Below are 27,131 nucleotides of genomic sequence, written 5' to 3'. Positions count from 1 at the left end.
TTTTTTTTTATGATAAGACGATTTGAAATTTTACGTCTTAAAAGTCTGTATAGTGTTATGCATAGAAATGACGCTTCGTCTTAACAGCGGTACAAACAGATTCACTTAATGCTTGAGTCAGCATTTTGCGACTGCGTAGTGGATAAGATAGTTGTTTTTAAATTTGGGCAGACGCTGAAGCGTATTTTTCTCAGGGCGTTGTAAATAATCCGACGATATTTTTCTGCGATGCAGTTGCAGGAAAAATGTGTTAAGAAATCTCTGAAACATAAACAGTGTCAAAAGTATACTTCAAAAGTTAGATCTTCAATTTAAAAATTTGAGATTTTAGAAGTTTCAGAAATTTCTATTAAATTCCTATTCTTTTATATATTAATTTTGGAATTACTCATTAATTTTTGAAATACTCATGATAATGAGTAATAAAAATATTCATAATAGGTCTCAATGTTAATTGAAATATATGGAGCATATCTAGAAAGCTAAATTCAGAAAAGTCAGTGGGGGGTCATTCCACTTTAATCTTTATGCAGATTTGCTTTCGGGACCCTAGAGGTTAATTACAATTATCTCAGCGAAATTGGGCGTATTAATATTTTTTATTTCACTGTATGTACATAATTATTTAAAAAGAGACAAATAAAGAAACCAGTGCGCAGAATACAAGAGCTGATCTGTCAAGGGAGTTTGCAGATAAAACGTGGAATGGCAGTTAGCTTTAAGCTGTAACACTTTCCTTACGGCGCTATCGCATTCATTACGTTTCTTATCGTTACAAACAAGTATAATTAGTGTGCATACGTGTAAAATTTTTTCTGTACTCCCTTGATGACTAATTACGTTAAAAATTGAAACGTAACAATTTTTCTTTACTGCAAATATTCGAATTTTATTATCGTCTTTTTTATATTTTTTATGAACTATGTGAGATAGCAGAAAATAAATATTGGAAATTTTCAAAATTTTCAAGTTCCTAACATTTGCATATTTAAAAAATTTAGGGGTCAAGTTTTCAAAAATCAAGAAACTTCAAATTCATAAATTTACAAATTCGCAAGTGTTCATATTTAAAAACTGAAGAATTTAAAAGTCTTCGAATTGCATTTGGAAGCTTATAAGCTATAGAAGGACCTCTTTTAGTATTACACATCTTCGAAGTGCGGTTCAGCATTAAGACGTGCTTATATACGGCCCTGATTGAAATGTTGAAATGCATAAGTAACAGTGATATTATGCCGCAACAATATTTGTCATCCTATTATCATACGAATGTCTGTTTGTATTTTGCCTTCAATACCAATCATAAGGAAGCAGTCGTGATTTTGATTGGAAGTTTATTTGAATTGAATAGTAGATACTAACCATTGAATATAGAACATATTTTTCTTTGTATGCACAGTACACGTGGGTAACTTCGGCATAAATAAAATTTGTATAAACTATAGTGGTGATGTTAATATTATTTATTCTTAAACATTAAATTTTTTTGTATTTACTTGAAAGCTTTTTAAAGGATTTTTTTATCGACCGAGCTGATTTACTTGATACAAGTATTCGCCTACAGGTGGCAGCGCAACTTTATTCCTGGAGTTCGAACAATAGTCTAGTAAATTTGAGAAAAATGCGTTTAATTGTCCCTAGAAAATTTGAACACGTATTTGAATTTTACATTTCAAGTCTTATTTTTGTTTCCATTCACGTGCATTGTATGAACTCGGTATTTACTATGCTTCAGCGATAAATCATGCTTTTCAAGATTTATAGTTATATAAATAGCAGGTAGTAAAAAAGTAATAGAAAATGAAGCTACTTTTGTCAATGTATTCCTTTGAAAATGACCGTTACTGCCTTGAAAGGTTACAGTGACGTCGAAAAAACAGTAATACGGTGTTACAAGGTGACAGGTTTTCATGCTCACGGGTATTCGATGAACCACGGTCGAGTCCCCGCTCTTGACCACGATGTCTTTCTTGGTATAGTTGGACGTCTCAAGGGACACAACTTGGGTCGTTTCAGGGTTAGGACGCAATAAACGTATAACGTAGCGACACTAAGGGCGGCAAGTAAGAGGGGAACGTCTGCGAAGGAGACATGGACGAGGGAAATTGAACGTAAGAGAGAAAGCGATAGAGGGTAGAAGAGCAAGTTTCGGAGATACGCAGGGGTGGTAGGTCGTTGCCCGGCTGGGGGAAAGGGGAAGGCCGGTAAATATCGACCCTCCCTTCACAGAGGTTCTCTGTCTTCGTCCAGACATTCGTTGCCCCACGTTACTCCTTTCCCTGACGATGTGACCGGCCTTTTTCCTCTCACAGACTTGTAACCTCCTACCGAACGCCCACGTAGAGAGCAGAGTACTACTGCTCTCACACCACAAGATCTCCATGCTACCTTTCCAAGGTCAACGGCTCGAGGGCTCAAAGACCCCTGGAAACTGACTTCTATGGTTCGTGTGCACCTTCTGTCTACTTTCTTTCTCGTTCCCTGTCTCCTGCAACCATCCTCTGGAATTTATAAGACACATTCTTTCGGTGACTCCAAGAATGACAAAAATTTCACCATATTGACCTTTCCGTTCTTCAAATAACTTTTCAGTTTCTGCATTTGGATTAGTGGGGTAAAAAGGTCGCTTAATAACGGTCGTTTGAACAATAATTGCAATAGAACCGAACTATCCAGTGGTGGATTACAATCCATCATTTGCAAACTGTTCAACTGAATGACGGTATAAACTCTTTGGTATTCAAAAATTTTTTAAACTGTCCACCTCGGGCATTGTTCCGTTCGTGCCTGTAATAAATTTTCTCTTGTAACGCAGGAGAATGTTGTTTCCTGTGTTGGAATTTTGTTCAGTGAGTCATTAGTGCAGTACCGTTATCGATGCAATCATAGGAAGGTCCAAAATTTATGGGATTTCATTTTAAAGGCTTAATTATCGATGAATCATCGTGTACTTGGGAAAAGTTTACAACCATGCCTTGGTTTCCTTGAATTCTTTTGGCAAGCATGAGTCAGTGGCTATGTTTTCACCAGAGGACTTTGAACTACTGCGTCTCGTCTGGGCGAAATGGTTGAACCGAGACAACCGAAGGTTGCCAGAGGTTACAGGTCTAGCTCCTCTTTCCCCCTGTCTGTACCTCTCTACACACATTTCGTGTGTCTACAATATACTGTCTACGTCTCAACCCCCAAATCTTTGGTTTTTCTTCTCAATGACCCAGACGCTTTTTCTTGCCATCAATATTCGTTCAACTTTAGCTTTCCTTAAAAAATATGCGTACTATACGTATATCGCACGTCACAAGGTTGAAACGAAATACTCGTTTGTTTTTCTTTCAGTCTGTGAAAGATCGTTTCAAAGTCAAGGACAGTGTGTTATCTTGTTATTCGTAGTTGCAACGTTTCATGTTCGACATTTTATTGCTAGAACTTGACTCCCTTTTACATGTCCTGCGCAGTGGCTTTACTTTTTGCAGCAAATTTCCAAATGTGGACTTTAAAAATCAAGTTTTCAAATTTTTTGGAGTAGAATTTTCAAATTTAGGAATTTATAATTTTTTGTAGCAAATTTCAAATTTTCAGATATGTAAATTTTCGCTAGCAAGTGTTAGCAATAAATCATTACCAACGCGTTGTATAGCAGGTTCATTTGTATTGCTCATTTCTGCTTCTACTCTATCCAGAGGGCAATATAACGAAGCTCTATTGTATGTGTCCTAAACCGTGCGTGCATATTTTCCCCGATTATAACGTCGGATAATGGTCAAAATTTAATCTGTAAGATGATCTTTTTATTATAATAAAATATTCTGGAATAAACACAGTTATATCTTGTTAACGCAGCGTAATGGTGCAATGTTTCTTTTTCTTCTATCGTCCTTGCCGATGAATACTCCTTGATTTTGGCACTTTAAATCATATTTTTGATATACTTCTTGGTGAGATGTAGGTCACGCAATCCCCTTCTTGCACCTATCCTAGACAAGCGAATCTAGGCTGTGGGTAGTACCGGCTGCATATAGGTATCGATCGCTGAACGGCGTTGCTGCAGCTTGGCCTGGTGCACCGGCAAAACTGGGTTACCTACCTAACCTATACACACGATTCCGTGGATCTTGTTCCTCGTCTGAACGAAGTCAAGCACGCCTCTCGTGTTTCTGTACCCACGCGCTCGTGCATTTTCGCCTACGCATGCATACGTTCGTGCATCTTCGTGATTCGTTGTTCTTTTCTCGCTATTTCCTCAGTTTCTTCATCGTCTTGATTGTCGTTAAGAAACACTATTCACCCTTCTCCCCAGATCTTACTACCAATAACTGAAAGTGGCTGCAATATTACATTTTGTTTTATTAAATTATTATTTGATACTGTAGAAAACATTTTGCATTGCAAATGATCAAATTTTAGCTGCTTATATTGATTAATCAAACAAAAAAGGGATTTGAATAATTGTGAACAGATGTTCCTAATATGTAACAATCACTTATGTAAGTTATCGCGTTATTAACATCTCAGAAAAAATTGTCAGAGATATTATTCTTTTATTGCATTTAATTAAATATATACAGCATCCTTATTTCACTGTATAATAATATAGTCTATATATAGAAAACTACATATTACAAATGCGTTACAGTAATACTGATTTTTTATATCTACAGCATATGTTCAATAAACAAATATTACTTGATTAAAGATACAGTAATTATTAGTCGTCTCTACTTGTCCGTTTTGCGCCATTTTCGTGAAACGAAAATAGTATCAATGCTACGCCACTGTTCTCATTCACGTGAATTTCGCTGGCGCCAAATTGAGGAAGTAGCTAATTTGGTCGTCCAGTATAGTTAAAAAATTTGTGAATGTTCAGATGGCAAAGTTTGCAATGGTTTATATGATTTAGAAGAAGAGGGTATATTGCTCGAAAATGTTAGAACATCGATTACAATATATAAGAGGTGTATCTGTCTCATGTAGAAGGGTACAGTTGTCACAGTAGTATGAAGTACAAACTAACGGGTGTGACATGTTGTAAAGTTAAGGCGAATGAGATATACGTGCGCATGCACAAGGCTGCACGTCACTTTACCCTCGAGTGCCATGGGGCTGCGCCTACTGCATTCATGCGAGTTGAAGGGTCTGCCGTGTCGACGTCCATTACGCATGCGCAGGGCTTTACACTCTGTCCACTGGCCTGCGCACGCGGCCCGTACTTTCGACTTGGTGTGGGTTTGGCGTTTGACTACTTCTCAGGGCCGTCTCGTGGTACATATATTTAATATTTATAATACATAATTTCCTTGCCATCTCAAACAAAATATACCCTCAATTATTCACTAACAAAATAAATAATATTTATGTACTCACACTGAAAGTAAAAAAAATGCGTATCAAAATTTATTTGTAAATAAAAAAATATAGTTTTCATTCTGATAAAAAAGCTGTACAGAGATTACAAGATGTAATTATGAAGGTTACACTTGTAAAATTATTCCTTCGAAAAAACGTGATTTACGTCAAATTTTTATAGTAAGAAACATGATTGTTACTTGTTCATTAATTTACCCTTTGCTGCACTTTGCAGTGAATATGCTACGTAAAACAATATCTTACGAAATTCTTATATTTTGGCATACGTAATGTATATTTCATTATCAATGAAATTATTACAAGCTACAGTGAAAAATGAAAAGGATTTAGAGGGATTGAAATTGTAATATGGGGTGGGGCACTTTGAAAATCAGTGCACGATCCTGTCGCTCCTTAGTTGCAGAACGAAACGGGTAGGGGGCCACGGATCGCGATTCGTAGGTCGTGCGAGAAGGACTAGCCTGCATCAGTCTACGTCGCGTCCCTTGCAAAAGGGTACGCTCGTCTTGAGGTCTTCGTTGATATATCTCTCCCCTCTTCGGGTTAACACGTTATACTGTTACAAACGAGTACTTTAAACACACGCGCGTGTGTCGATCGTAATTAATAGTAAAATTCCTTTGGTAAAAGGACAGTAAAATTATAGATAACCTCATGGTGTTTGAAAAAAAGAAACGCAGCCTAGGAACGACTTGACGCCGTTCAATTTTCTGCTTAATCTCAATTTACATCATATACATTTTCCGGATATACGTAACGTGTGCGTGATATCGAATTTTCCTAGTATCATTCGTCTTATGTGCATCGTTCAGCGAACAATTTTACTCCTTCGCTTACGGCCCTTTTTATCGCGTTCATAAATCTCGATACGGAGGGAACTACATAGAACGCGACTCGGTACTTTTCGGCACGCGGCCGAATACCTCCGATCATCGGTCTCGAGACTTCCCCTAGTGATTCGATAGTGGAACGAGGAACGTGCGAAGAAGAAAATTCGGAGTCTGCTGTGAAATGGACTCGTGTGCCGTTGATTTCGTTCAGTGAATACATCCTCGGTGGACATAACCTGTATGTGCTTTGTGAACAGGAAGTTTCCCGTGGCAGGAGTGGGCGGCGCGAAGAGGGAGACGCCGGTCGAGCCTTAAATATCGATTTTGGCATGGCAGAAGTACGATAGTCCGTCCGTTTCAGCGTGTCTCCTACCATTGTGCACCTCCACGTTGATAAGTTTTGACAGTTGAGCGTGAGACTAGCACATCAAGAGGAATCGCGTGCATTGCCACAAAACAAAAACAATATGGTGGCGCAGTATATTCGATGCGAAAATTAAATGCACAGTGAATCTCTTCCGAAATGATGAAAGTGCATACGTGAATAAATTTTTGTATCCCTTAAAAGTGTCGAATGAAAATGTTGTTTTCAGATCATCACGTGTACAGACATTTCGTTTACAAAACGCGACTCAGGCAGCTAAATTCCGTGACTATCGATCGATTATCTCATTAAATGCTTCCTAAGACATTTTATTTCTTTCGTTCTAATGCAAATTCCTTTGCTCTTCAAATTTACACGTATTTTGTCAAGAATTTGGACTATATTTTTCTAATTGTTCAAGAATTTCTCAAGAAAAGAAAATATTCGACGTTTCTCATATTCCATATTTTAATGCGTAAAGTCTGAAAGGATTGATACCCAATTAGGAAAGGAGAATAAACTTCTTGTTGCTCGAACAGAAAATAAAGATCGGAAACGACCGTATATACAATATAACAGATTTTAAGAAAGCACTAAAGATAGAAAACGAAACTGCCAATAACTTAAGAGAACTTGCAGGGCATAACTCAGCTATTTTACAATAATAGATGAGCTTCGTTCACAGAGCCCTTTGTTGCATTGCCGATCAAGTGGACGATGACGACATCATGGTACAGCATTGCCGATTGAGAGACCTATGGACAACGAAACTACTGTTGGTTATATATCGACATACACTATTGTCCATTTTTTCAATGCATCAAAACTATCAATAGTTTTGAGCTAAACAAAAAAAAAAAAGAAAGAAATATTTATTTTTACGAAATAAAGCGTGCAAGTCGCGGTGGTCGTTCAGAAATATGAACGAACGGACACGTGCAAGGAAATAAATTCTTTCGATCACTACCAAAATTCCTCGATACTTACGCAACGTTCATTTCTAATGATCGAATTTACGAATAACGATTCGTGGAATCCTGATGCGTCCGCCATTTGAAATAATCCTGAAAACTCTAGGAGACGCAATTTTTTGATCGGCATTCTTTTTTTTGTCCTGACTATTTCGGCCAAGGCGTGCCAGTATCGTTGGAAAAAGAAGAAAAACTTACATCAGGAAGAATGGTTTCGAGATATGGCGTCTCAAAGGAGGGCGCAGTGGGTGTTGCCGTAGGTGTAGGACCTATGCATTGTCCCCTACCACACTGCGGAGGGCCCCATCACCATCACCACCTTTCGGCCCCACATCCCCAAAATCCACAGCCAGGTCACAATCACCACGTGCATCCGGCCCATCAGCCGTCACCCTCACCGAGTCCCCACTTGAATCATCAGCTGAGCCATCATCAATTGACTGTCAATATTAACCACCTGAGTCATCAACAGCAACAACAGCAACAAACTCAGCATCAACAAGCACCGCCGCAGTATCGAGTCGTCACTGCAAACGCCAGTAAGTAGAAGGGAATCGATCAAGTGCGATAGAAAAAAAAATGATGACGAGACTGTTACGTACTCAAGATTTTAATAACGTATATATCTTTTTCTCGTTACACGAAGTTTTAAATGAAACGCTTGTTAATGTTTAGAGAGGTTATAGAATCGGCCAAGCCGCAATCGTTGAATGGTTAACCTCATTTTTGCAATGTCCTAATTTTGTCTTGGTTCTTTTAGCGCATTCATTTCAATAAGATATAAGTGAAATTATTATAATAAGAAATTTGCTGCAAATTTTCTGTGGCGGGGCAAACTTTTATTGTCCGAGACCCATTTTCGAAAAGAACATTTTGTGACCCATTCGTGTGTGATGCATTATTTTCCAAAATTCCTCGATTCTGAAAATTTCAGAATTCCAAGATCCAAAAATCCTAAAGTTCCAAAATGCAAAAATTATTAAGTAAAAAATATCACCTTATTATTTAAAAATTTGTTGTACTTTCATGTTTATCACGATCGATCCGAAATGAGCTCATGACCTATTAATGGATTAAGACCCACACTTTGAGCACCTCCATTCTATGGCATTGATCTTTGTTTTAGGGTAAAATGTGCTAAATTCGAATTTAATTTCTATCTATTCCTATTGGTTATTTAAGTGATGACTTGTTCCGCATAGGTAAAAATAGTAGATGCTAGTACTGTATACCTGCTTTAAACATAACATGTCAATAAACTTTCAGTGGGTATAAATACGAAGTTCGAAGACATGTCTCTTGTTTAAAAAACTGAAAGAGATTATTTAAAGATGAAGTGATACAAAAGGTGACACACGTATATGCTAATTAATAACGAATGAAATTTTAATTTAAATATGAAATACTTTAAAATACCCATGAATATGTATTTTTAAACAAAATTGTATTTTCAGCACATTGTACATACTATACCCTAATTACTTTTGCTATATTTAACATTTTAATCGCTTTCAAACTTCTCTATCCTTTTAACACTCACATACTTCCAAATAGCACTCGAACCTTGTACAATAAAAATTGTTCATGTCAGAAAACTTCATGTTACATTGCTATTGCATGTGTTCAGTTTTAATTTGCTCCATCATGGACATATATTTTCGTGACCAATGGAAGCATTGTTTCGAACTTAGATTCTCCGATACTGCTTCATTTAGTTGATTAACTCCTAAGTTTGTTAATTTTAGTTTCCATAACCTACTAAAATTAGCGTAACGGTATTAAAATATTCCTAACCCTAAAGCTCACGTCTTCAATACTATTTTGGAATGCTTAAAATTTCAAAAATAATACATAACAAACGACTGTGTTTTGAAAAATCGTTTTTGAAAATGGGTATTGGTCCATAAAACAGAAATAACATTCTCAGTATTTTCTACCTAGTGGGTTCGACGAATCTCCCCACTTCCCAGCGTTCGTAGGATCAATCTTAACCTTACACGGTACAATTTCTAGTACTACGCTATCACGCGGAACTTCCTGTTCTTATGACAAGTACCAAAGTGTCGGTACAAACGTAATTGCACACGTCCGCGTATAGTCGTGCACCTGTACGCATAGAGAAGATACGTACACACCCGAAGCCCGTTATTTTCGAGCACACTGGAGGTAGTTAATTTGACCTGGTGCCCTATCTGTCAGAAGTTGAATCGTTTGCGTCTATTTGCGGATACACGGCCAAGCTCGGATTGTACCGAATAATTTTAGCGAAAATAAATTTCATGATATTCCACTCACAGTAATATTCAGCAGATTATTACTTTCTTTCGTAAAATTTATTTCAAAATACCGTCGTGCAATTCGCAAGATTTGTATCGATTCCAGGCGTGCTACGCTTGTACTTGACACGATATAGTTCTCGTTTGAAAATTTTCTTCGCTCAAAAATAAAATTCTGTGAGAATGAGTACGTCATTTAGTGATAAATACTCTGGTAATCTCCGTTTAGTTACCGTATCGATAGATATATTGGATGGCTTAGTATTTAGGTTAGTCCTTAGCGCCCCTGGGCGGCATTGTAGACAATTCATGATATAGGTCAATCGATAAAATGCTTTCTACCTTGTACAGTCGCAAAGGTACGTTCGATTCTTTCCTTTTACATGATACGTCTCGCCACGATGACGCCATCGTTCCCTACGCTCTGGTATTTCAAGAATTCTTCATTCTGTGAACTCGTATTATGGTTATTTAACAAATTTTACTCTCCAGGATAGGACTTACTTTTTATTCGCTGAGACCCACTTTCGGAAATTATTCCGACTTCCTTGTATTTAAAAAGGAAGAATAGTGAATAACAAATATCGCTTTACCACTTTTAAATTTTGTTATACTTTAATATTTAACGCAACTCGTAATCAGCTTGCAACCATCATTGTATCTGGACCCACATTTTTGAAACCACTATTTTTGAATTTGTTATATTTTATATTTACCACGAATCATTCAGATTTACTCGTAATTTATGAGTTAATCTATTACACTTTAGAAAGTGTGAATTTTGAAAATTCCTACTATATCTAGATTCAAACTGTCTCTATATCATAATACATATTCACATTCGAAAAGTTACTGTACCAAAATATCTTTTGTTTCTAATATACTTAGATTTCTAGACTTCCATATTCTAAGATTTCATACTGTTACGTCATGAGGTCGGTCTATCCCTGATTAGCAATGACATTCATTTTTGGTACTAAATTTTATGGGCTCTTCAAGTTCATTTAAAAATTAGTCAATTTTCTTTATACGAAAAATCCGTACAACAGATTTTAGCAGATTAAAAATTGATCGCATATATATGTAAGAATTCCATTAATAAAATCGATAACGAATATTAGTTTTAAGAAATATATTACATATGTTTGATATCAATTATTCTAAGATTCTCAGTTATCACTACTAATCTATTTGTTGATAGTAACACTTTGTTCTTGAGTATTAGCATTGAAAAAAAAAATTACAAGTGAATGCAGTAAGTAAAAGTCAAAAGACTCATTATGATAAGGTTTTATCTTCTAATTAGATTACTACCACATGAAACGTTCGTATTGCCAAGTTTATCGCATCCAGCATTCATTGTTCTCCCGTATTGGTCAAGCCACGTGGCTGAAGTGTGATCATTCTAACCTCACTTCTACTTTCGTGCGTATTATCTTCTTACGTGCGATACTGGTTTCCCCTTACGTTTTATGTTCCTCGAATTATTTCCACATGATATTGTCTCTTCGAATGATCATACTCAAAATCAATGTACGAGATATAATTCTTATCATGTCTACGTGTTATGTGCAATTTACTAGTGGAAGTAGGGGAGAGGAAAGGATAGAAGGAGGGAATTGACACCGGAAATGACGTGTTGCATTCTGGATTGTATTTTCCAGGCCACGTTCTTTCACTCTGGTTAATATGAGCATATGTGTCTTTAACTACCGATTACAATACATTTAAGATTATGTTCAGTCACTGATATACAACGAATAAATAGATTAAAGCAATTAAAATTCTTGAACTGTATAAACACGACGGTATGAAGCGACAGTGTCATTAGATAAAAATTTTATAAATAAAATAATATGTTTTGACGAAGTTAAATATTGGAGATAGGAACAAGTCATGTTAAGTTGTAAAACTTTCGTTACCATTCTTCTCAGTATTATTTTTCTCATAATCGTGGAAAAAAAAATTTTAATATTTTCAGGAATTTTCAGTTGAGCATTATTTATATAGGTATATTTAAAATATAATGAAAACATTAGAGCGTTAAGAATAATTCTTTTTTTAATTAAAATATATTCGAAGATTATTCAAATGGTACTGAAATCCCTTCATACATGTACTTTTTCGTATAAATGTAGGGAGAAAACATTGCACTATTTATTCTGAATTTGAAAGAATATTTGAATTTTTAACTTTCAAATTTCCAAGTGCAGCATATTCTCGAACTCTCAAATTTTCAAGACTTTAAATTCTCGAATGTGACTAAATTTAAAATTTTACTTAAACTTAATAACTGGGGGTTTCCTTCCACTACACTGTCATTTTCTCTAAAGAAGCCTACGTAGGTGTGCATACAGTTTACATGTTTTTGTGGCCCTTAATACGATCCTGGCGATGGAGTTCGGCCTCGCCCCCCTTTCGTAGCAATCAATGCACTCACGGGATCACAGATAGCAGCACTGCTCCGGCCCCTGCCCACATGTGCAAAGATGGCCGTTTGCGAGGCCGTCTTCTCGGTTTCTTCGCTCACGTTCGAGCCTTGCTGTCACTTCATTGTTCTTTCGTTGTAAACATATATTCGTGCAAATAAGTATAATTCTAAACTTGACGGAACAAGTTATCCAGCTTCGTCCCGATCTTCAACGGTGAGCAACGAGCATCTATATTTTTTTTGTTCCATTATTCGTATCCTTAATGTATTTTGTCATGATAAGTTCGTAACATGTGGTGAAAAACATGTTACACGTTTTATAAAAATTCTTAATTTTCTGCGTGTTATTGTTCTTCTGCATTTGTAATTCATTTTGGAGGGCAATATTGATGTGCAGAATGTTTGGATAATACGTACAATGTGAAACTAAATGCACTGCATCTTTTAGCCAGCGACGACGTGTCAAGCGATGTCATGCAATTCCACGCATAATCGCTTTCACGAGTAATTCGTTTAACGACAGAATGGCGAGCACGACACGACAGGACAATATCGCGCATATGCGAGCTTGAATATTTGACGAAATGTGTTTTTTTTTTTTCATTTTCTTTTTCATTATAAAATTTAATAAATGAATAACTGAGATTTGGTTGATAACCAATAATGATAATTATGATGAGAAAGCTTCATCATTATTAGATACTCCACAATTACCATCTGTACTTAGGATAATCATTTATTTTCACAGTGATTTCAGCATAAAAATAAAAATTATATTATAACAAACTGTTTAACTAACTGTAATGCTTTAGTGCAGTTAGAGATAAAATATTAATTTATACTTTTGATATTAGCATTTTATTGGAAATAAATAATTTTAATTATTAGCAGTTACATTCTGATAAAAATAAAAAATAAAATGAGAACAATGAAATCTTCTAAAGAAAATTTAATAGTTACAGAAACTAATTTATGTCTATGCTATTGTCATCATACAATGCTGTGTTGTTTGCCAACATGTTGTTATAGACTTGTTAGTTCAGTGCAATTGCTTAGTAGAGTAATTACTGCTAAAATGTTTTATATATTTATAATTTTACGTATTAACTTAAAAACTTATACCTTAAATCTTAATTTGAAAGCCATACTTGAAAGGAAAATATTTAGTTTTCAAATATTACAAATTTTTGCATTGTAATGTCAACTCTCTCTTTAATGTACTTTCATTGCTTTGAAATATTTAAAATATTGAATGTAATATAAAATTGAAAATATTTTAATTTGTACTTAAAACCATGAAAAATAAAAATATTTTATTTCAACTGTTGAATAAGGATTATTTAAAATAGTATAAATTTAACCCGGCACTGTTCAGAAGTAATGGCGGTTTCAGTTTTTATGTGTTTATTAGTACAGTTGTTATATAACATTACTTATAATATATACAAAACAATATTTCACTTTGTCTTACAATCTTCCTTCGTTCCAACTTTCCTTACTTGTTGAATTATTATTGTCTTGTAATTATTTTAAATCAAAGCTAACAATCAGCTCTTAATTCATAATAATATTAACTTGATTTTCAATATTTTAATATTTTTGTTGCTTTAAATTTATTCAGAATGTATTGTTTAGTCATTAATTCTACTTCTAATTACAGGATCAGACTTTCATGTATCTGGACAAAATTACGGCACCCAACCAGGGGGCCAGGTGGGAGGGGGAGGGGGTAGCGTAGGAGTACCTGGGGGCAGAGGACCTCCACCACTCGGCGGTTTACAGTCCATAGGACAATCAGCGGCAGGAATACCGCCAGGAGGTCCTGCTGGGGGACAAGCACCGCCTCAAACCCCAGCACCTGGGGTACAGTCACAACAGCAGCAAGGTCCGGCACCTACTACAACACCCCCCGTACATACCCCCTCACCACAGGAAATGGGAAAACAAGCTCATTTGCAACCTCAGTCACAACCTCTATCACAAGTATATGGGCCAACACAAACGAGGCCAACATCACAAGTGAGCAATTATTACAGTATATAATTATCAAGAACTAATTTGTGAATTCTGTTAACTGATTTGTTAATCCATTCCAGGGTTATTACCCAGGTCCAAGACCACAACAACCAAGGGGTATTAGTCATAGAGGTGGTCAAGGAGGTGCTGGTGCACAGGTAGTGGGAATGTCTGGAGTTGGTGGAGGTGGAGGTCAACCAACTGCGATTTTTCATCCAGGTGGTTTGCCAGTTCAAACTGGAACAATGTATCCAGTTCCCAATCTTCATCCTAGTCCTCATCAGCAGCCCGTATACGCAATGAACAATCAAATACCCCTTCAGGTAGCAGTTAAGTGCTGTTGATTTTATATATTTAATAAGAGATGAATGTTTGTTGAAAAAAGCTGTATTATATTCTATAATGTTGGTCATGTACAAATTTTCATTGATTTTATTCATCTTTCCTTCAAATGTCATTTAACTATACAATGTTGTCATCTTTGTCATGTCTGGCGGTAATAATTGATTGTAAGTGTAATAAATATTTTGTAATTCTAGTTTGGTGGGCCACCACAGAGACATCAAACACATCAAAATCAGTCATATTTCCCACCATTTCAACACTCTGCCATTTTAACGGCACAAAATATATTTGGATATGGTACCCCCCCAACACCAACTCCACAACCTTGTAAGTAATATACATATAATGTATATTTATAAATATTACACATACTACAATTAATTTCATATTTTATTTTATAGATTATTGGGGCACTGGGCAACCAGCAAATACGCCACTAAGTTTAAATAGGGCAGGTGCAAGTGCTGTTACTGGTGGGGCGCAACATGTTGCAGGCCCGCTGGCCGGTGCCCAAGGAGCCCCAGTAGTACCTCAAGGTACACTTCAGCAACCTACGCAACAGGCTCAGCCTTTACCTCCAATAGGTATATCTCTTTCTCAGACTGGTAAGTTATAAATAATTCATAACACATATATTACATTAATAACATTACTCAGATCGTTCGATTATGCAATCTGCAATGTGTAACAAGTCGATTTTTTTAAGTAAAGAATATATTTTTAATAAAGTAATGAATATTCCAATATGGATGACTTCGTATGGTTTAGAGTATTTATTTTTTATAAATTACAATCCCGTGATCATTAAGCTACAACGTAGCTTAAACAATTGAGGCTTATAAATCTTGCGAGAATAAATGTTCAAGTGAAAAAGGGACATAAATTTCCCTTTTGCGTATTTCCCTGAAATTATAAGCGGTGAAAGAGGTGTTATTTATGACTGAAAGTTCCATACGACAATGGAAGTTTAAGGCTTAGAATCTTCAGAACTGTTAGATCTGTATAATGGTTTACCTTTGGAGTCAGGTAAAAGCGCAGGTAAAGTACCCGAATTCTAGCTTTCGTAACATTTTCGGACAACTCTTTCGTCAGTTCGTTCCGAATAAGTGGAAGCATACGTTGTAATGTTGTACGTTGATCTGTAACTTACTCTGAAACGAAGATATTACTTTATTAAATTTATTAGTTATTAATTTTAAACAATGTATGTTGCAAATAATGTATATAGATTATATGGTGGTAAGTGATTAAAAACGAACGAAGCTTCATTATAGTACATAAAATATATCGAATACTTTATTCAGTGTGTGATTATATTACTCAGAGAGTGAATTTATTTGTGTTTTAAAGATGTGTACTCAGGCCATAATGGTGGTGCAAGTTCGACGAATAGTACGACAAAATCTCGGAAACCAAGAGGACAAAATGCTATTACTGATATTGTAGATCCTTCAACTGGTAAAAATATAAGTCACGAAATTTACAAGGATAATGAAACAATTCAAAGTGGTGAATCTAGCAATCGTGAAACACCTCAGTTACAAGTGAGTAATACTTGAATATTAATTTATCGACAATTGACTATAAGAATTTTATACTTAAAAATGCATTAGATAAAAGATTGATTAAACAGTATTACTATTGTAAAATTAAATTATTCTTATTTTAAATTAAACACATTTGATAATGTACAATCTACAAGTCTCTTCTAGTCAATTGTTTATATTAATGATATCTGTACCCAAAAGTTATGGTGATTAAAAATGTGATATTCATAGTTGCAACAGAAATGAAAAATTCTCATTAATTTTAATATTGTTATTCAAAATTTTTGAAACATTTTTTCATAGAATTTAAATGTTATAAAAACAGAATCAACGTGTTAAACATATTTTTTAAACAAATTTTCTTATAACGATGCTTTATATATTTGAAACCATTGCTAAAGGGTAACAGAAACATAAGCTGCATTGAATATTTATTTTATTTCTCATAGTATATTTGGTTTTATTTTTCATCCTATGATTTGAGTTTGGAGCCAGTTTTTAGTTATCAAGCATAATTTTTATGTTGATTGCTATGTATCATTGTCTATCACGCAGAATTGGTGATTGTTACAGAACAATAATGCCGAGGTGCAAGCCGACTTTGCAGCCCAAGTTGCAAAAACTCTTACAATAGTCGCAACCGAAGAGTCTAGTCCTGACTCTACGGTACCGACCTGTGTATCAAACACATCTTCTACATCTCAAAATATAACACAAAGTTTGTCGAATTCTCAAACAAATTCTAATAACGATGTGAACAGCCAGTGTAGTACCAGTTCACTTGCATCGCAGAATGTATCTAATGTAACCGCATTGTGTAGTCAATCGCTAGGTACTACTAATAACGTGGCTCAACTAGACTCTTGTGTAGTGAAAACTGAGTCTAAACCATTGCAAATTCCTGCGAAGGAATTTCAACCCCGTGGCGAAATAAAAAATGTGGTGATGGAGGAACCAGCACCACCGCCTGCATCGCGTAATGTAAATAAGGATGATATTTCTGCGCAGCTACTCTCCGCAACTGCAACTGAAGTTGAGGCGAAGAGTACGAGTGTCCCATCTATCGCAACACAGACATCAGTTCCCCTTGTGACTCCCGTATCAAGTACGAACGTTCCGGAGATCCCAAAACCGTCCGCCACTGCCCCCAGTGTTAATCCCGTTCCTGCCAGAGAAATATTCCCTAGCTCATCCAATAAAAATTCATCGAGTTCACCACCTAGAAGAAAATCTCAAACTTATACTCATAATCAATCTGCTACTGCAACAGAGCTGCCTTCCAGTGCCAAAGAACAAAAAGAAAAGAAAACGAGGGAAAAAAGTCTTAGTTCTAGAGGCACTACCCCGACTCCAGCTCACAATCAAACGGATCATCATCCGAAAACGAACGGAGATGCGACTGCAGATAAACCAGAACCTGAGACTGCGCGAACTGAAGTCCAACAGCAAAAATCATCCGATGGTAAGTTTTTGCACAATTTTACAATTTATATCATCCTCAAGTATAACATGTGTTATTCCACGCATTGACTATTGTATCGTTTTTATTAACTTATTAAAATTGGGATATTTCTCATGGCCTATTTTGTGTTTTTGGCGTGATTCTGGACTACATAAAAGCATGTGCATTCTGCGTTGTTAGAATCCGCGGTTCGTTTTGTAGCGGTTGATCTATAAAACCTTTCGTTTTAACACAACAACGTTAAAAATATTTTAAAGATAATTTGTATATGAAAATTCTTTTAATTAATATCATCATCATTTCATAAACAAAATTTTTAACATTTAACAAAATACTGAAACTAATATAATAGTCAATGATTAATATTTTTATGTGTTAGCTAAATAGTATAATGATACCAATCAGAAAGTGAACAATTTGTATTAAAATTGTATTACATATTTCAAATATATATACATTACATATTACAATGTAAAGTGTATCATGAAAATAATTGTTAACAAATTGTTTCATGATCTTTCTCCATTCATTTATTACAATTACAATACATGTAAGTATTGTTGTAGATAGAAAGTACTGCTGTTCGTTTATGTTTCTTTATTAGTATAAATTTATATAACAGTATTGCTTTTAAAAATTGCTAATAAAAATAAAAAATTGCTAAATTGGTTTCATTTTGTTTAGTTTTTGAATATACTGCTCTATAAATTTTTGCAGTACACGAACGTCATATCTATTTGAATTATGTAATACAATATTTAAAAAAATACTAATTAATATTTTTGCTATGTTCTTTGTATTATTATCGCTAATATGTAGTGTATCTCTGTCCGCTGTGTTACCAAACGTTTTTTTTTCGCAAGAACACAGTAAATATTCTTGGGTATGAAAGATCGTGTTATAGGTTAGGACTTTGATAGTTTCCCTTCTCTTTTTCACGTATCACTTTAGCCTGAACTTTGCTTTCGTGATATCTTCAGTAGTCATCATTGTTCATGATTCTACATATACATAAATAGTTATATACCAGTAATTCAGTTAATGCATTTTTTGTACTCATATTTCGAGTATTGCGTGATTCTCGAAATTGTTGGAAATCGTGATATAGTGTGCTCACCCGCGAAGGTGCCTTTTATAGGCACGTGTGTGTACGAACGCATAAAAGTCGTGTCTCTACGTTACGCACGTGCAAATAGATCAGAATATTTTTGAACGGTTTTTTTATACAGTACGAAGCATTCGTGCACGTAACTTCGCGTAGTTATTTGGTTTGAAATATTGTCAATGACAAGGGACATTCTGTGTTACTGTGGCGTGTGATATTACTTGCTTTAATTCTAACCTAAAAGTTCTATAGTTCCCATGATTTTTATTCTTTCGAGTTGTAATGCAAATTTTTGAATAATACCTTGGCTCATGACCTGTGATTTCGTTTTTATTTCGGTATATATTAAAATATAATCGTGCATTAAATATTTATACATTTATACAAAAGTTTTAAAGAGTACACTAAACGTTTCTAAAAATAGCATTCAAAGTAACGTATTTTTGTGAAGTTCATATGGCATACTTAAGTGTATACATTATTAATATTGGTAAACACGCAAATATTCTGACAAGTGAAGTGCGTTTTTCATATTTTTAATTTGAAATGATTAAACATTCCTGCGTTACTTGGCGAACTAAAATTTTTCAAAGACAGGGCCTTTTGAATCGTGATTGTGATAGAAGTGGAAATGATTAACTTGTTCTAAATTCTTACTGTGAATTATTGAAAAAAACTTGCTATCATAAATTCAAGTTAAATATATTAGAGTGGCAGTCTTTCAAATTTGATTTATCGTGTATAGTTTACAAAATGGGGAACAAAAAAAAGGGTAAGTTCGTTATAATTCTGTTTAATAATAAAATTACATTTTAATTCTGGGAGAAATATGTTCCTGTTATTTCGTATAATAGAATCAAAGTATAGGACAAATACTCATTAAACAAAATTCGCCTTTCACAAATTCGATTCGTCCTTTTATCGAATCACTTTGTGAAGGTCATAACTTTGTATTTTACGCAGTGGATTTTGAAATGAACTGCTTAAAATAAATAAGAAATAAACGAATAATAAATAAATTTCTGATATAAATGTTTTTAATGTGGACGGGTCTTTATTCAATGATCGAAACATAATACATACACCCTGTTCGACGAGGGACCATACTCGTTATACGACGATTTCTAGCTCGTTTTGCGCATGTCAATTCTGATTGGTTCGAGCACATTTTGTAACCAAGAACGACGCGCATGTGTGTTATAACTTTCATGATTCCTAACACATTTATCTAGTGATCATTTATTTGATATATTCTTCGCATTAGGCATGTCCACGGCCATATGTACTGGTCTGAGATTTGGAAATCCGAGGATTCGTAAGCTTTGAAAATAGCCCCTCCTAGCAATTCACATATTGTAGTCCACTGTATATATGGCCGATGAAGTAGAAAGCGTATGATAGTGGGGTAACAGTAACTAGTGGGGGAGTCTCCTGAAGTTAGCCATGTTGCGCGAATAGAGTACAATCTTTCGTTGAATGGAGTATAGAAGTTCGAAGGAGCTTCATGCTAAACGGTGACATCATCGTACGGCGAAAAGACACGAAATGTACCGAAAGTACACGAACATCGGTGATTGTATTACTGGAGGGAGGTTCCCGGCTTCTTTCCCCATCGAACAACGGAGGTCCTGCAGTAGCCAGCACGTGCTGTGCTAGCCGGGCGTATTTTTACTCCGTTTTCCCTATTTCCCTTTTCCTTTTATAATTTTTTTTTTTTTTAACAAGAATTGTACATTCATAATTATACATAAACATATATTTAACTTTGTATTATTTAAAAAGTAACTCATTTTTAACTTTTACACCATAAGCACCATAAGTAACGAATACGCTTATTAAATCGCATCTTACCGTATCCCGTTCCTATAAGATTTTTATCTTTCTTTACTTTGAAGATTTGTACATATATACTCCTTAATTTGATCATAACGAAGCGCCCTTTACACGCGTCGTTTATTGCTATTATTTTTTTGTTCTTTTCTTTTTTGTAAAATACTTATTTTTTTGCTGGACTTGAAAGTTTTAAGTATCGCCTTGAAGAGATCAAGATTTTATTCCATTTTGTTTTTTAAAATTGTTACTGTGACGAAGTGACCAAGCGGATGCAACGAAGACGATTGGGAACAATATTGTTACAAAATGTATGTATAAATCGTGCTATTTTTCGTTTTAAATGGTCTTACTACGTGTACAATTGGAAATGTATCCACCTTGCTCAACGTGCTTCCGACATTTTGTATTCACATCTTTCACACGTGTAAGATTTCAGTACAAGACTGATAATTCTATTATACACGAAAATTAATAGTTCCAGTGAATGAATATTCTACGCATTTTTGTCCGTAATAATTTTTAGTTTATTGTTGGAAAAAAAAGAACTTATAAATTATAAAATATTTTCCGAAGATTGAGCCACGAGTGTGTTCAAAAATGGCTGCTCCGAAGTGCACCCAACGTGTACTAAGTTTTTCTCATTTAATGCATAAATAATATGTTTATATTGAAAAAATTAGTCAAAGCTTTTATGCAATAATATCAGGATACTCACTTTAATATAAAATAATTTTCAATATTTGGTATCTACGGCAAAATATTATCGTTCATGCTCTGACCACGTGTTTGCAGAAAGTTCTAACGTTAAAAAATGTAGTTTATTATATATTTTAAAAAACAAAATTTATGTTCTTAATTTATATTTAATTTTTTTACAAATTATTTTTAAACATTTTATCATTTTTCTTCAATATTTTACGCATATATTTGCTATCTACAAGTATGTAGCCATTTTGTGAACAGCCAGAAAAGAGATATACTCCATATTTGATCACCAGTTTCTATGCGCGATAAATGAAACTGCTTTATTTTTTTCTCTTTTTATCTTTTACGACCTTGATTTGCTCATTTTATTATTTTGTGATTTAAATACTGTTTAATTATAATTATACGAAAAAGCAAAATAAGGGATTTAATGAATGAAAACATAATTCTTTTTATACCTATATTCATGTGCATTTTAATAAAAATTTTAAATTAAGTATCATTTCATCATATTATTTAAATCGTCGATAAGAATATTTTGAGAAAGGGAAAGTAAATTTAGTCGTCTGAAAATAGAAACGCGACCATAAGGGGGTTTAATGGGCGTGTCACTATCTACTAATTTACCATTCCTTTTTTCTATGTTCCTTAAATTTTTATGTTATAAAGCCAACTTTAAGGCATCAGTATTATTATCGTTACCCGTTAAGATAAATTTTTAATTAAAATGAAAATTTCATTGCATATGTTGTTTTATAACAAATAAATTTGTTGTTCCAAGTAATACGAAGCACTATAGAAATAGAGTATGTAACTTGGTAAATATATATGTCATCATAAATATTGTTTCATACTTCGTTTTACGAAAACATATGGGGTCATGGTCGGCATGTATCTATAGCGAGCCTCATGCATACACATGCGTACGTAGCAGTAGACTTCTCTTAGTTAAGGGGAAGTATACAGGAAGGAATTTCCCACTGCTTGCTTGACTCACTCTTGTTCCTTATTTGTGCGTACAAGAGACGTGGATATGTAGTCTTCACCGCTATGTATAGCGAAGTCGTACAAATTTTCAGATAACAAAAAATATACGTATGAAAAGAAATATAAGTATGAAAATTTTAGTATCTTTAAATCGTGAAATTTATAAAGTTTAAAAATCACTAGATCCTGCGTACAATTTACGTTCTCTTTACCGTGACGGAGACTCCTGCCACCAAGTGCTGAATTCCAGTAATCAAAGAATAGGTGGGAGACACTCCTTCCTCCACTCTTCTCAATCGAGAAAAGCTTACTATACACTTGTGTGTACATAGTTAAGATGTCTGTTAATGTCGTTTCACAAGAGCATACGTCGTGCGTGTGCAAAAAATATCTTAAGACTTTCGGCGTCAGTGGCAACCTTGAGCGCTCACCAATCGGGTGAAAGGTTCCCGCTGGTTGGAAAAATATTTGTATAAACCGTACATTTTCCATATGGGGATATATTTGTTGATAAAAAAACGATAAATTATTTTATTTGATTTTAGAAACAGATGGAATGATTAAGAATTTATTTTATTCGTCGGAATAAATAATCGGAAGTAAAGATTATCTGTTTAATTTTTATTTTATTTTTTTCTAGTTCTCATAGCAAGGTTTATGTAGTATTTGAGTCTTTTATTGTTTTATATATAAAAATAAATACAATCGTAATCGATTTCGATTAATCGAAACAACAGTAGAACCGAAGGAAATATTGCATATACATTTAGTGATTGTTCAATGTTCTTTTTAGATTGTTACCTCGACCTGATTTTATAAATCCTACTCGAGCTACTTTCATGCATCAAATTAAATACTATTCGAAGCAAATTATTTCATTCTAGAATTTTATTTTAAATGATCGTATTACTGTTCGCTGGTGGCGTATATATCATTGCACTAAGTTGCACTTATAAGACACATTGTTATTTGATATTACCTTTTATTTAAAACGTACACTTATACAGAAATTTTTACACGCTTTTTATCAGATATTGTCCACTTTTAATTCCTTTACTTTTCTATCATTATATCTATTTTTTAACAGTCGTAAACACAAGGAGACACGAAGATTTCGTATTTTTGATACATTTCGATCAAAGCAGCTCGTATTAGGTTAGGTTATCAAGAAAGTCGGTAATGCGCGTGCTCCGGCGCTCAACCGGCGAACAGAACTAATTTAAGAAATCCTGTGTCGTGCCTGTTGGTTTGCACCAGTTCACAGGTTAAAATAGATGCGTGAAAGTCGTATAAGAAAAAGCTTCCGAAGTGATTTTTTGAATTGTCGCCACAGTTTTCCAATAAACCGTATCGAAATAATATTATTCCTCGCAGAGAGGGTTGATCGTTTAAAATAGTCGTTTACTCATACGTTTTCGCGATTGTTCGTGTGAATTTCCCATTCGACTCGGACTCCATTTCCCTCGATGATTTATCTCGCTGGAAGGATAAACAGTTTAAAATGCAAACTTCATTGTTGCACATTGTTGCGTGTGTAAACGTGGATTCATCTACCCCAGCTTTGGCAAGCTTTTGGCAGCTTTATAAATAAATACTGATTCAGTGCTGCAGCAGTAGTAGTAGTAGTACAGGCCGTTGAAACTCGAGCCGCACAGAGAGTTTTTGTGTAACGAGAATGTGACTTGTAATGTACGATATGATTCTGATACGAGAAGGACAGGCGTACCGTGGCTTGAACACGTGTGAATAACAGTAGTGTGCAGGCACACGTTTATCGAAACAGTCGGAAAGATGGGTGACCGTAAAGTTAATGGTAGCGGTCGTGTCAGCGGTAGCTCCCGATCAAGAAGTCGTAACCGACGGGGCTCCAGAGACCATGGTATATATACCATATTATATCTAGCTTGCAGAACGTCAAACAATGCTTGGTAACACGCGTTAACAGGAGAAATCACGACATACATCATCATCATACCGATCTTCTGTGCTTTTATTTCAAACGCTAACAATGTTAACGTCTATCCGTAAATTATTCTCTCAATATTTTCGCCGATAAATATATTCGAAAGTATAAAGTTGTCCGTTGACATACGGTCAATCACAAAAATATTCGGATAGCCTTTAATCTCTTGTATATGAAGTCACACTTGTGACGCATCCGCGGTTCGAGTGTGACAAACCTGACTCACATTTTTAGTATACTTGAATTTTAAGTTTAATTCTATTTATAGTTGCCTAGTTTAATTCTATCTATAACATTTTAAACTTTATCGGTTTTAACATTGCAGTAAATTATTCGCCTTGACTCGTCAAAAAATGATTGGTAAATTGGACATGACAAAATAAATGAAATGAATTCTTTTGGGAACTGGAATGATTAGTTCACTGTATGATGTGTTTTCACATCATACACCGAAATATTTTTGTGACTGATTCTACATAAAATGCTTTGCTTAAACAAAATATATTTTCATGATAGTTCAAGAGAACTTATCTTTTTGATCAAACAGTGTTTGCAAGGAAATTTCTTAAATATCTTATATAACGCTATTACGTTTTTTATTACAAACTGCTTTTGCAATTATTTGTTTAAGCGGATACTTGATTACACACGATCAAATATATTTCCTGTTTACAAAAGATGATTTGTTTCTATTCGATCGCAATGAAAATAGATAACTTTTTTTTTTGTATCGATATCGAGACTCAATCTCTACGAGTTTTTACGAGTCACGAATTTGTTTATATGTACATTAATGAAAATAATTGAAATGTCACCGTACGAAATGTACCGTGATCTGAGACTATAATTATCCTTGGCTTGTAGCCGAAATACTCACTTTTCTTCACAGCTTGCATCTCTGTAGTGATATCAACGTGATGTTTCTAATATGTATACACTAGTCAAGTAATATGAATTAACAGACATTACTTCGTTAATATCTATCACTGTATAAATTGCGAATATATAAATCGTATTAAGGAGAATCAACATTGTCACGTGCAAAATACTTCCTTTTAAGCATATGTATTTAAATATTTATGAAAAAGTGCTACCTGTATAACAGAGTTGTTATGGCTATCAGGATAAGCTTCTTAGGTAAATGAAGATAAATGACAAAATAGAGAGAGATTCCTTTATTACATTATATTATACTGTACAAAAGACCAAGGTTGACCCTTCTTAAACGATATTTATTTCTTTAATTTTTTCAACGATATTAATATGGTTTTATTTTTTTGTCTTATAGGTAAAGCCATGCAGAAACAGAAGAGTAATAAAAAACTCAAACCCCGTGACCTTAATCGCAAAGGAGCGGAGAAGGAAGGCACAGATATGGATGCTTTTGTAAACACGATACCTCCGGCAAAAACTGACGTAAAACAAGACATTAAAGAACCTTTAGTGGTAAAGGACAGCAATAAGGAGGCAAGTCGAGAGATAACAAAAGAAATCAATGAAAAAGATAATTCTGAATCGAAAAAGGAGAAAGAAATCTCTTCTTCTGTTCATACGAAGACGGAGAAACACTCACCTACGACATCCGAAATCCCTAAAGAAAGCACTACTCCTACACAAACACCCATTATCGAAAAACTGTCAAGCAACAAAGAAACTGCAAAGGAATCTTCACCCAAAATAGAGGATTCCAATAAATCAAATGCATGCAACGTGCAAGTAAAATCAGTTCCTAATGATGTCGTGGATCATGCGATAGTTAAAGAGGAGCCTGATGTGGAAGCAATAGTAGCACAAAAGAATGAAGAAAATTCGAAGGTTTCGGCAGCACGAGTACCTAGCGAGGAAAAAACGCCGCAGGTATCTCCAGTTATTGAGAAATCAGCAGAGAATGAACCTCCAGCCCAAACGGAAACGACAACACCAGTTTCGAATCAAATAATGTTAAAATATAAATATAAAGATGATCAATGGAGTCCAATAAACACGACCGGTAAAAAAGTTTATGACCGTGAATTTTTAATGAGACTTCAGAACGATCCAAATAGCAAAATCAAGCCATCGAATCTACCGGATTTAGATGTTGTTTTGAAAGATAGCTCAAAGGTATTGTATACATTTTGTTGATTCAATTTTCGTTATTTATCAAAATAGGAAGAAATTGTATTGGTAGGTGTCTTTTTCTATTTTGATAAATAATAAAAACATATGTTTCATGATCAGTAATACGTATATGCATATACTAATATGTAATTGATTTTTATAGGCACGTGTTGGTGTTGACCTTAGACCGTTTAAAGATGCAAACATGAATAGACACGATCTTATGTTCCCTCTATTTATAAACAAACAACCATCTAATATTACACGAGTGGTAAGTCAAAAAAATATTAAAAAGTTACAAACTTATATACATAATTATATATTCACTTGGTTAATTAACCCATAATGATGTTTATTATTAATAAATGAAAGTAGTGGACTGAAATTTTTTGAGTGATAATCTTTCTTCTGATACTAACAAGATATTTCAATTTTATATTAAGTTACGAATGTTCGCGTTTTAATACAACATTTTATCTTTCATTTAGCCACTAGCGAATCGTAATAAGAGCCAACCAGGAAGATCATCGAAGCCAACGAAACCAAATATTATTCATATGTCGTTATCTCTCAGGGAAGATGTAAAATTGAGGGAAACAGAAAATGCATGGAGGCCAACAAGATTAAAAGGTACTAGTCTTAGCGAGGAAGAGGCAAAGACAGAGGCTCTATATAAGAGAGTCAGAAGTGTATTAAACAAACTCACACCTCAGAAATTTAGTACTTTAGTCGATCAAGTACGAGCACTAAATATTGATACTCCAGAGCGTTTGCAAGGTGTCATTAATTTAGTTTTTGAAAAGGTATATTTACTTTCTACATTTCTTTTTAT

General features: G+C 34.5%; 1 protein-coding gene and 3 long non-coding RNA genes across 11 annotated transcripts in view; 1 reads left to right on the top strand and 3 right to left on the bottom strand.

Moving 5' to 3' along the window:
- Eif4g (eukaryotic translation initiation factor 4 gamma) overlaps positions 1–27,131 on the top strand; it is a 45,515-nt gene that overhangs the window by 11,115 nt on the left and 7,269 nt on the right. For 4 of the 8 annotated variants that reach the window (XM_076531883.1, XM_076531882.1, XM_076531885.1 and 1 more), the window contains exons 1-11: positions 4,980–5,259; positions 7,691–8,068; positions 13,897–14,255; positions 14,333–14,581; positions 14,792–14,924; positions 14,999–15,202; positions 15,948–16,141; positions 16,718–17,606; positions 25,488–26,302; positions 26,463–26,570; positions 26,788–27,102. In XM_076531883.1, the coding sequence (XP_076387998.1) occupies positions 4,995–5,259; positions 7,691–8,068; positions 13,897–14,255; positions 14,333–14,581; positions 14,792–14,924; positions 14,999–15,202; positions 15,948–16,141; positions 16,718–17,606; positions 25,488–26,302; positions 26,463–26,570; positions 26,788–27,102 (3,909 nt within the window). In that variant the 5' untranslated portion in view covers positions 4,980–4,994. Of the gene's footprint in view, positions 1–4,979; positions 5,260–7,690; positions 8,069–13,896; positions 14,256–14,332; positions 14,582–14,791; positions 14,925–14,998; positions 15,203–15,947; positions 16,142–16,717; positions 17,607–25,487; positions 26,303–26,462; positions 26,571–26,787; positions 27,103–27,131 lie in introns of those variants that run through there. The other 4 variants (XM_012293000.2, XM_012293002.2, XM_076531884.1 and 1 more) reach the window with 3 other exon arrangements.
- LOC105663519 (uncharacterized) lies at positions 581–11,468 on the bottom strand. Its single transcript, XR_013038211.1, has 2 exons — positions 8,527–11,468; positions 581–8,450 (listed from the first exon to the last, which is right to left on the bottom strand). It is a non-coding gene; the product is annotated as an uncharacterized LOC105663519 (long non-coding RNA).
- On the bottom strand, positions 15,081–15,948 carry LOC143264477 (uncharacterized). The gene is made up of 2 exons (XR_013038212.1): positions 15,612–15,948; positions 15,081–15,500 (listed from the first exon to the last, which is right to left on the bottom strand). It is a non-coding gene; the product is annotated as an uncharacterized LOC143264477 (long non-coding RNA).
- LOC143264478 (uncharacterized) lies at positions 19,744–24,450 on the bottom strand. The gene is made up of 2 exons (XR_013038213.1): positions 22,431–24,450; positions 19,744–22,297 (listed from the first exon to the last, which is right to left on the bottom strand). It is a non-coding gene; the product is annotated as an uncharacterized LOC143264478 (long non-coding RNA).

The sequence above is a fragment of the Megachile rotundata genome, chromosome 5 (assembly GCF_050947335.1).
Source record: "Megachile rotundata isolate GNS110a chromosome 5, iyMegRotu1, whole genome shotgun sequence".
Lineage (NCBI taxonomy): Eukaryota > Metazoa > Arthropoda > Insecta > Hymenoptera > Megachilidae > Megachile > Megachile rotundata.
This window is presented reverse-complemented; position numbering and strand designations above follow the sequence as displayed.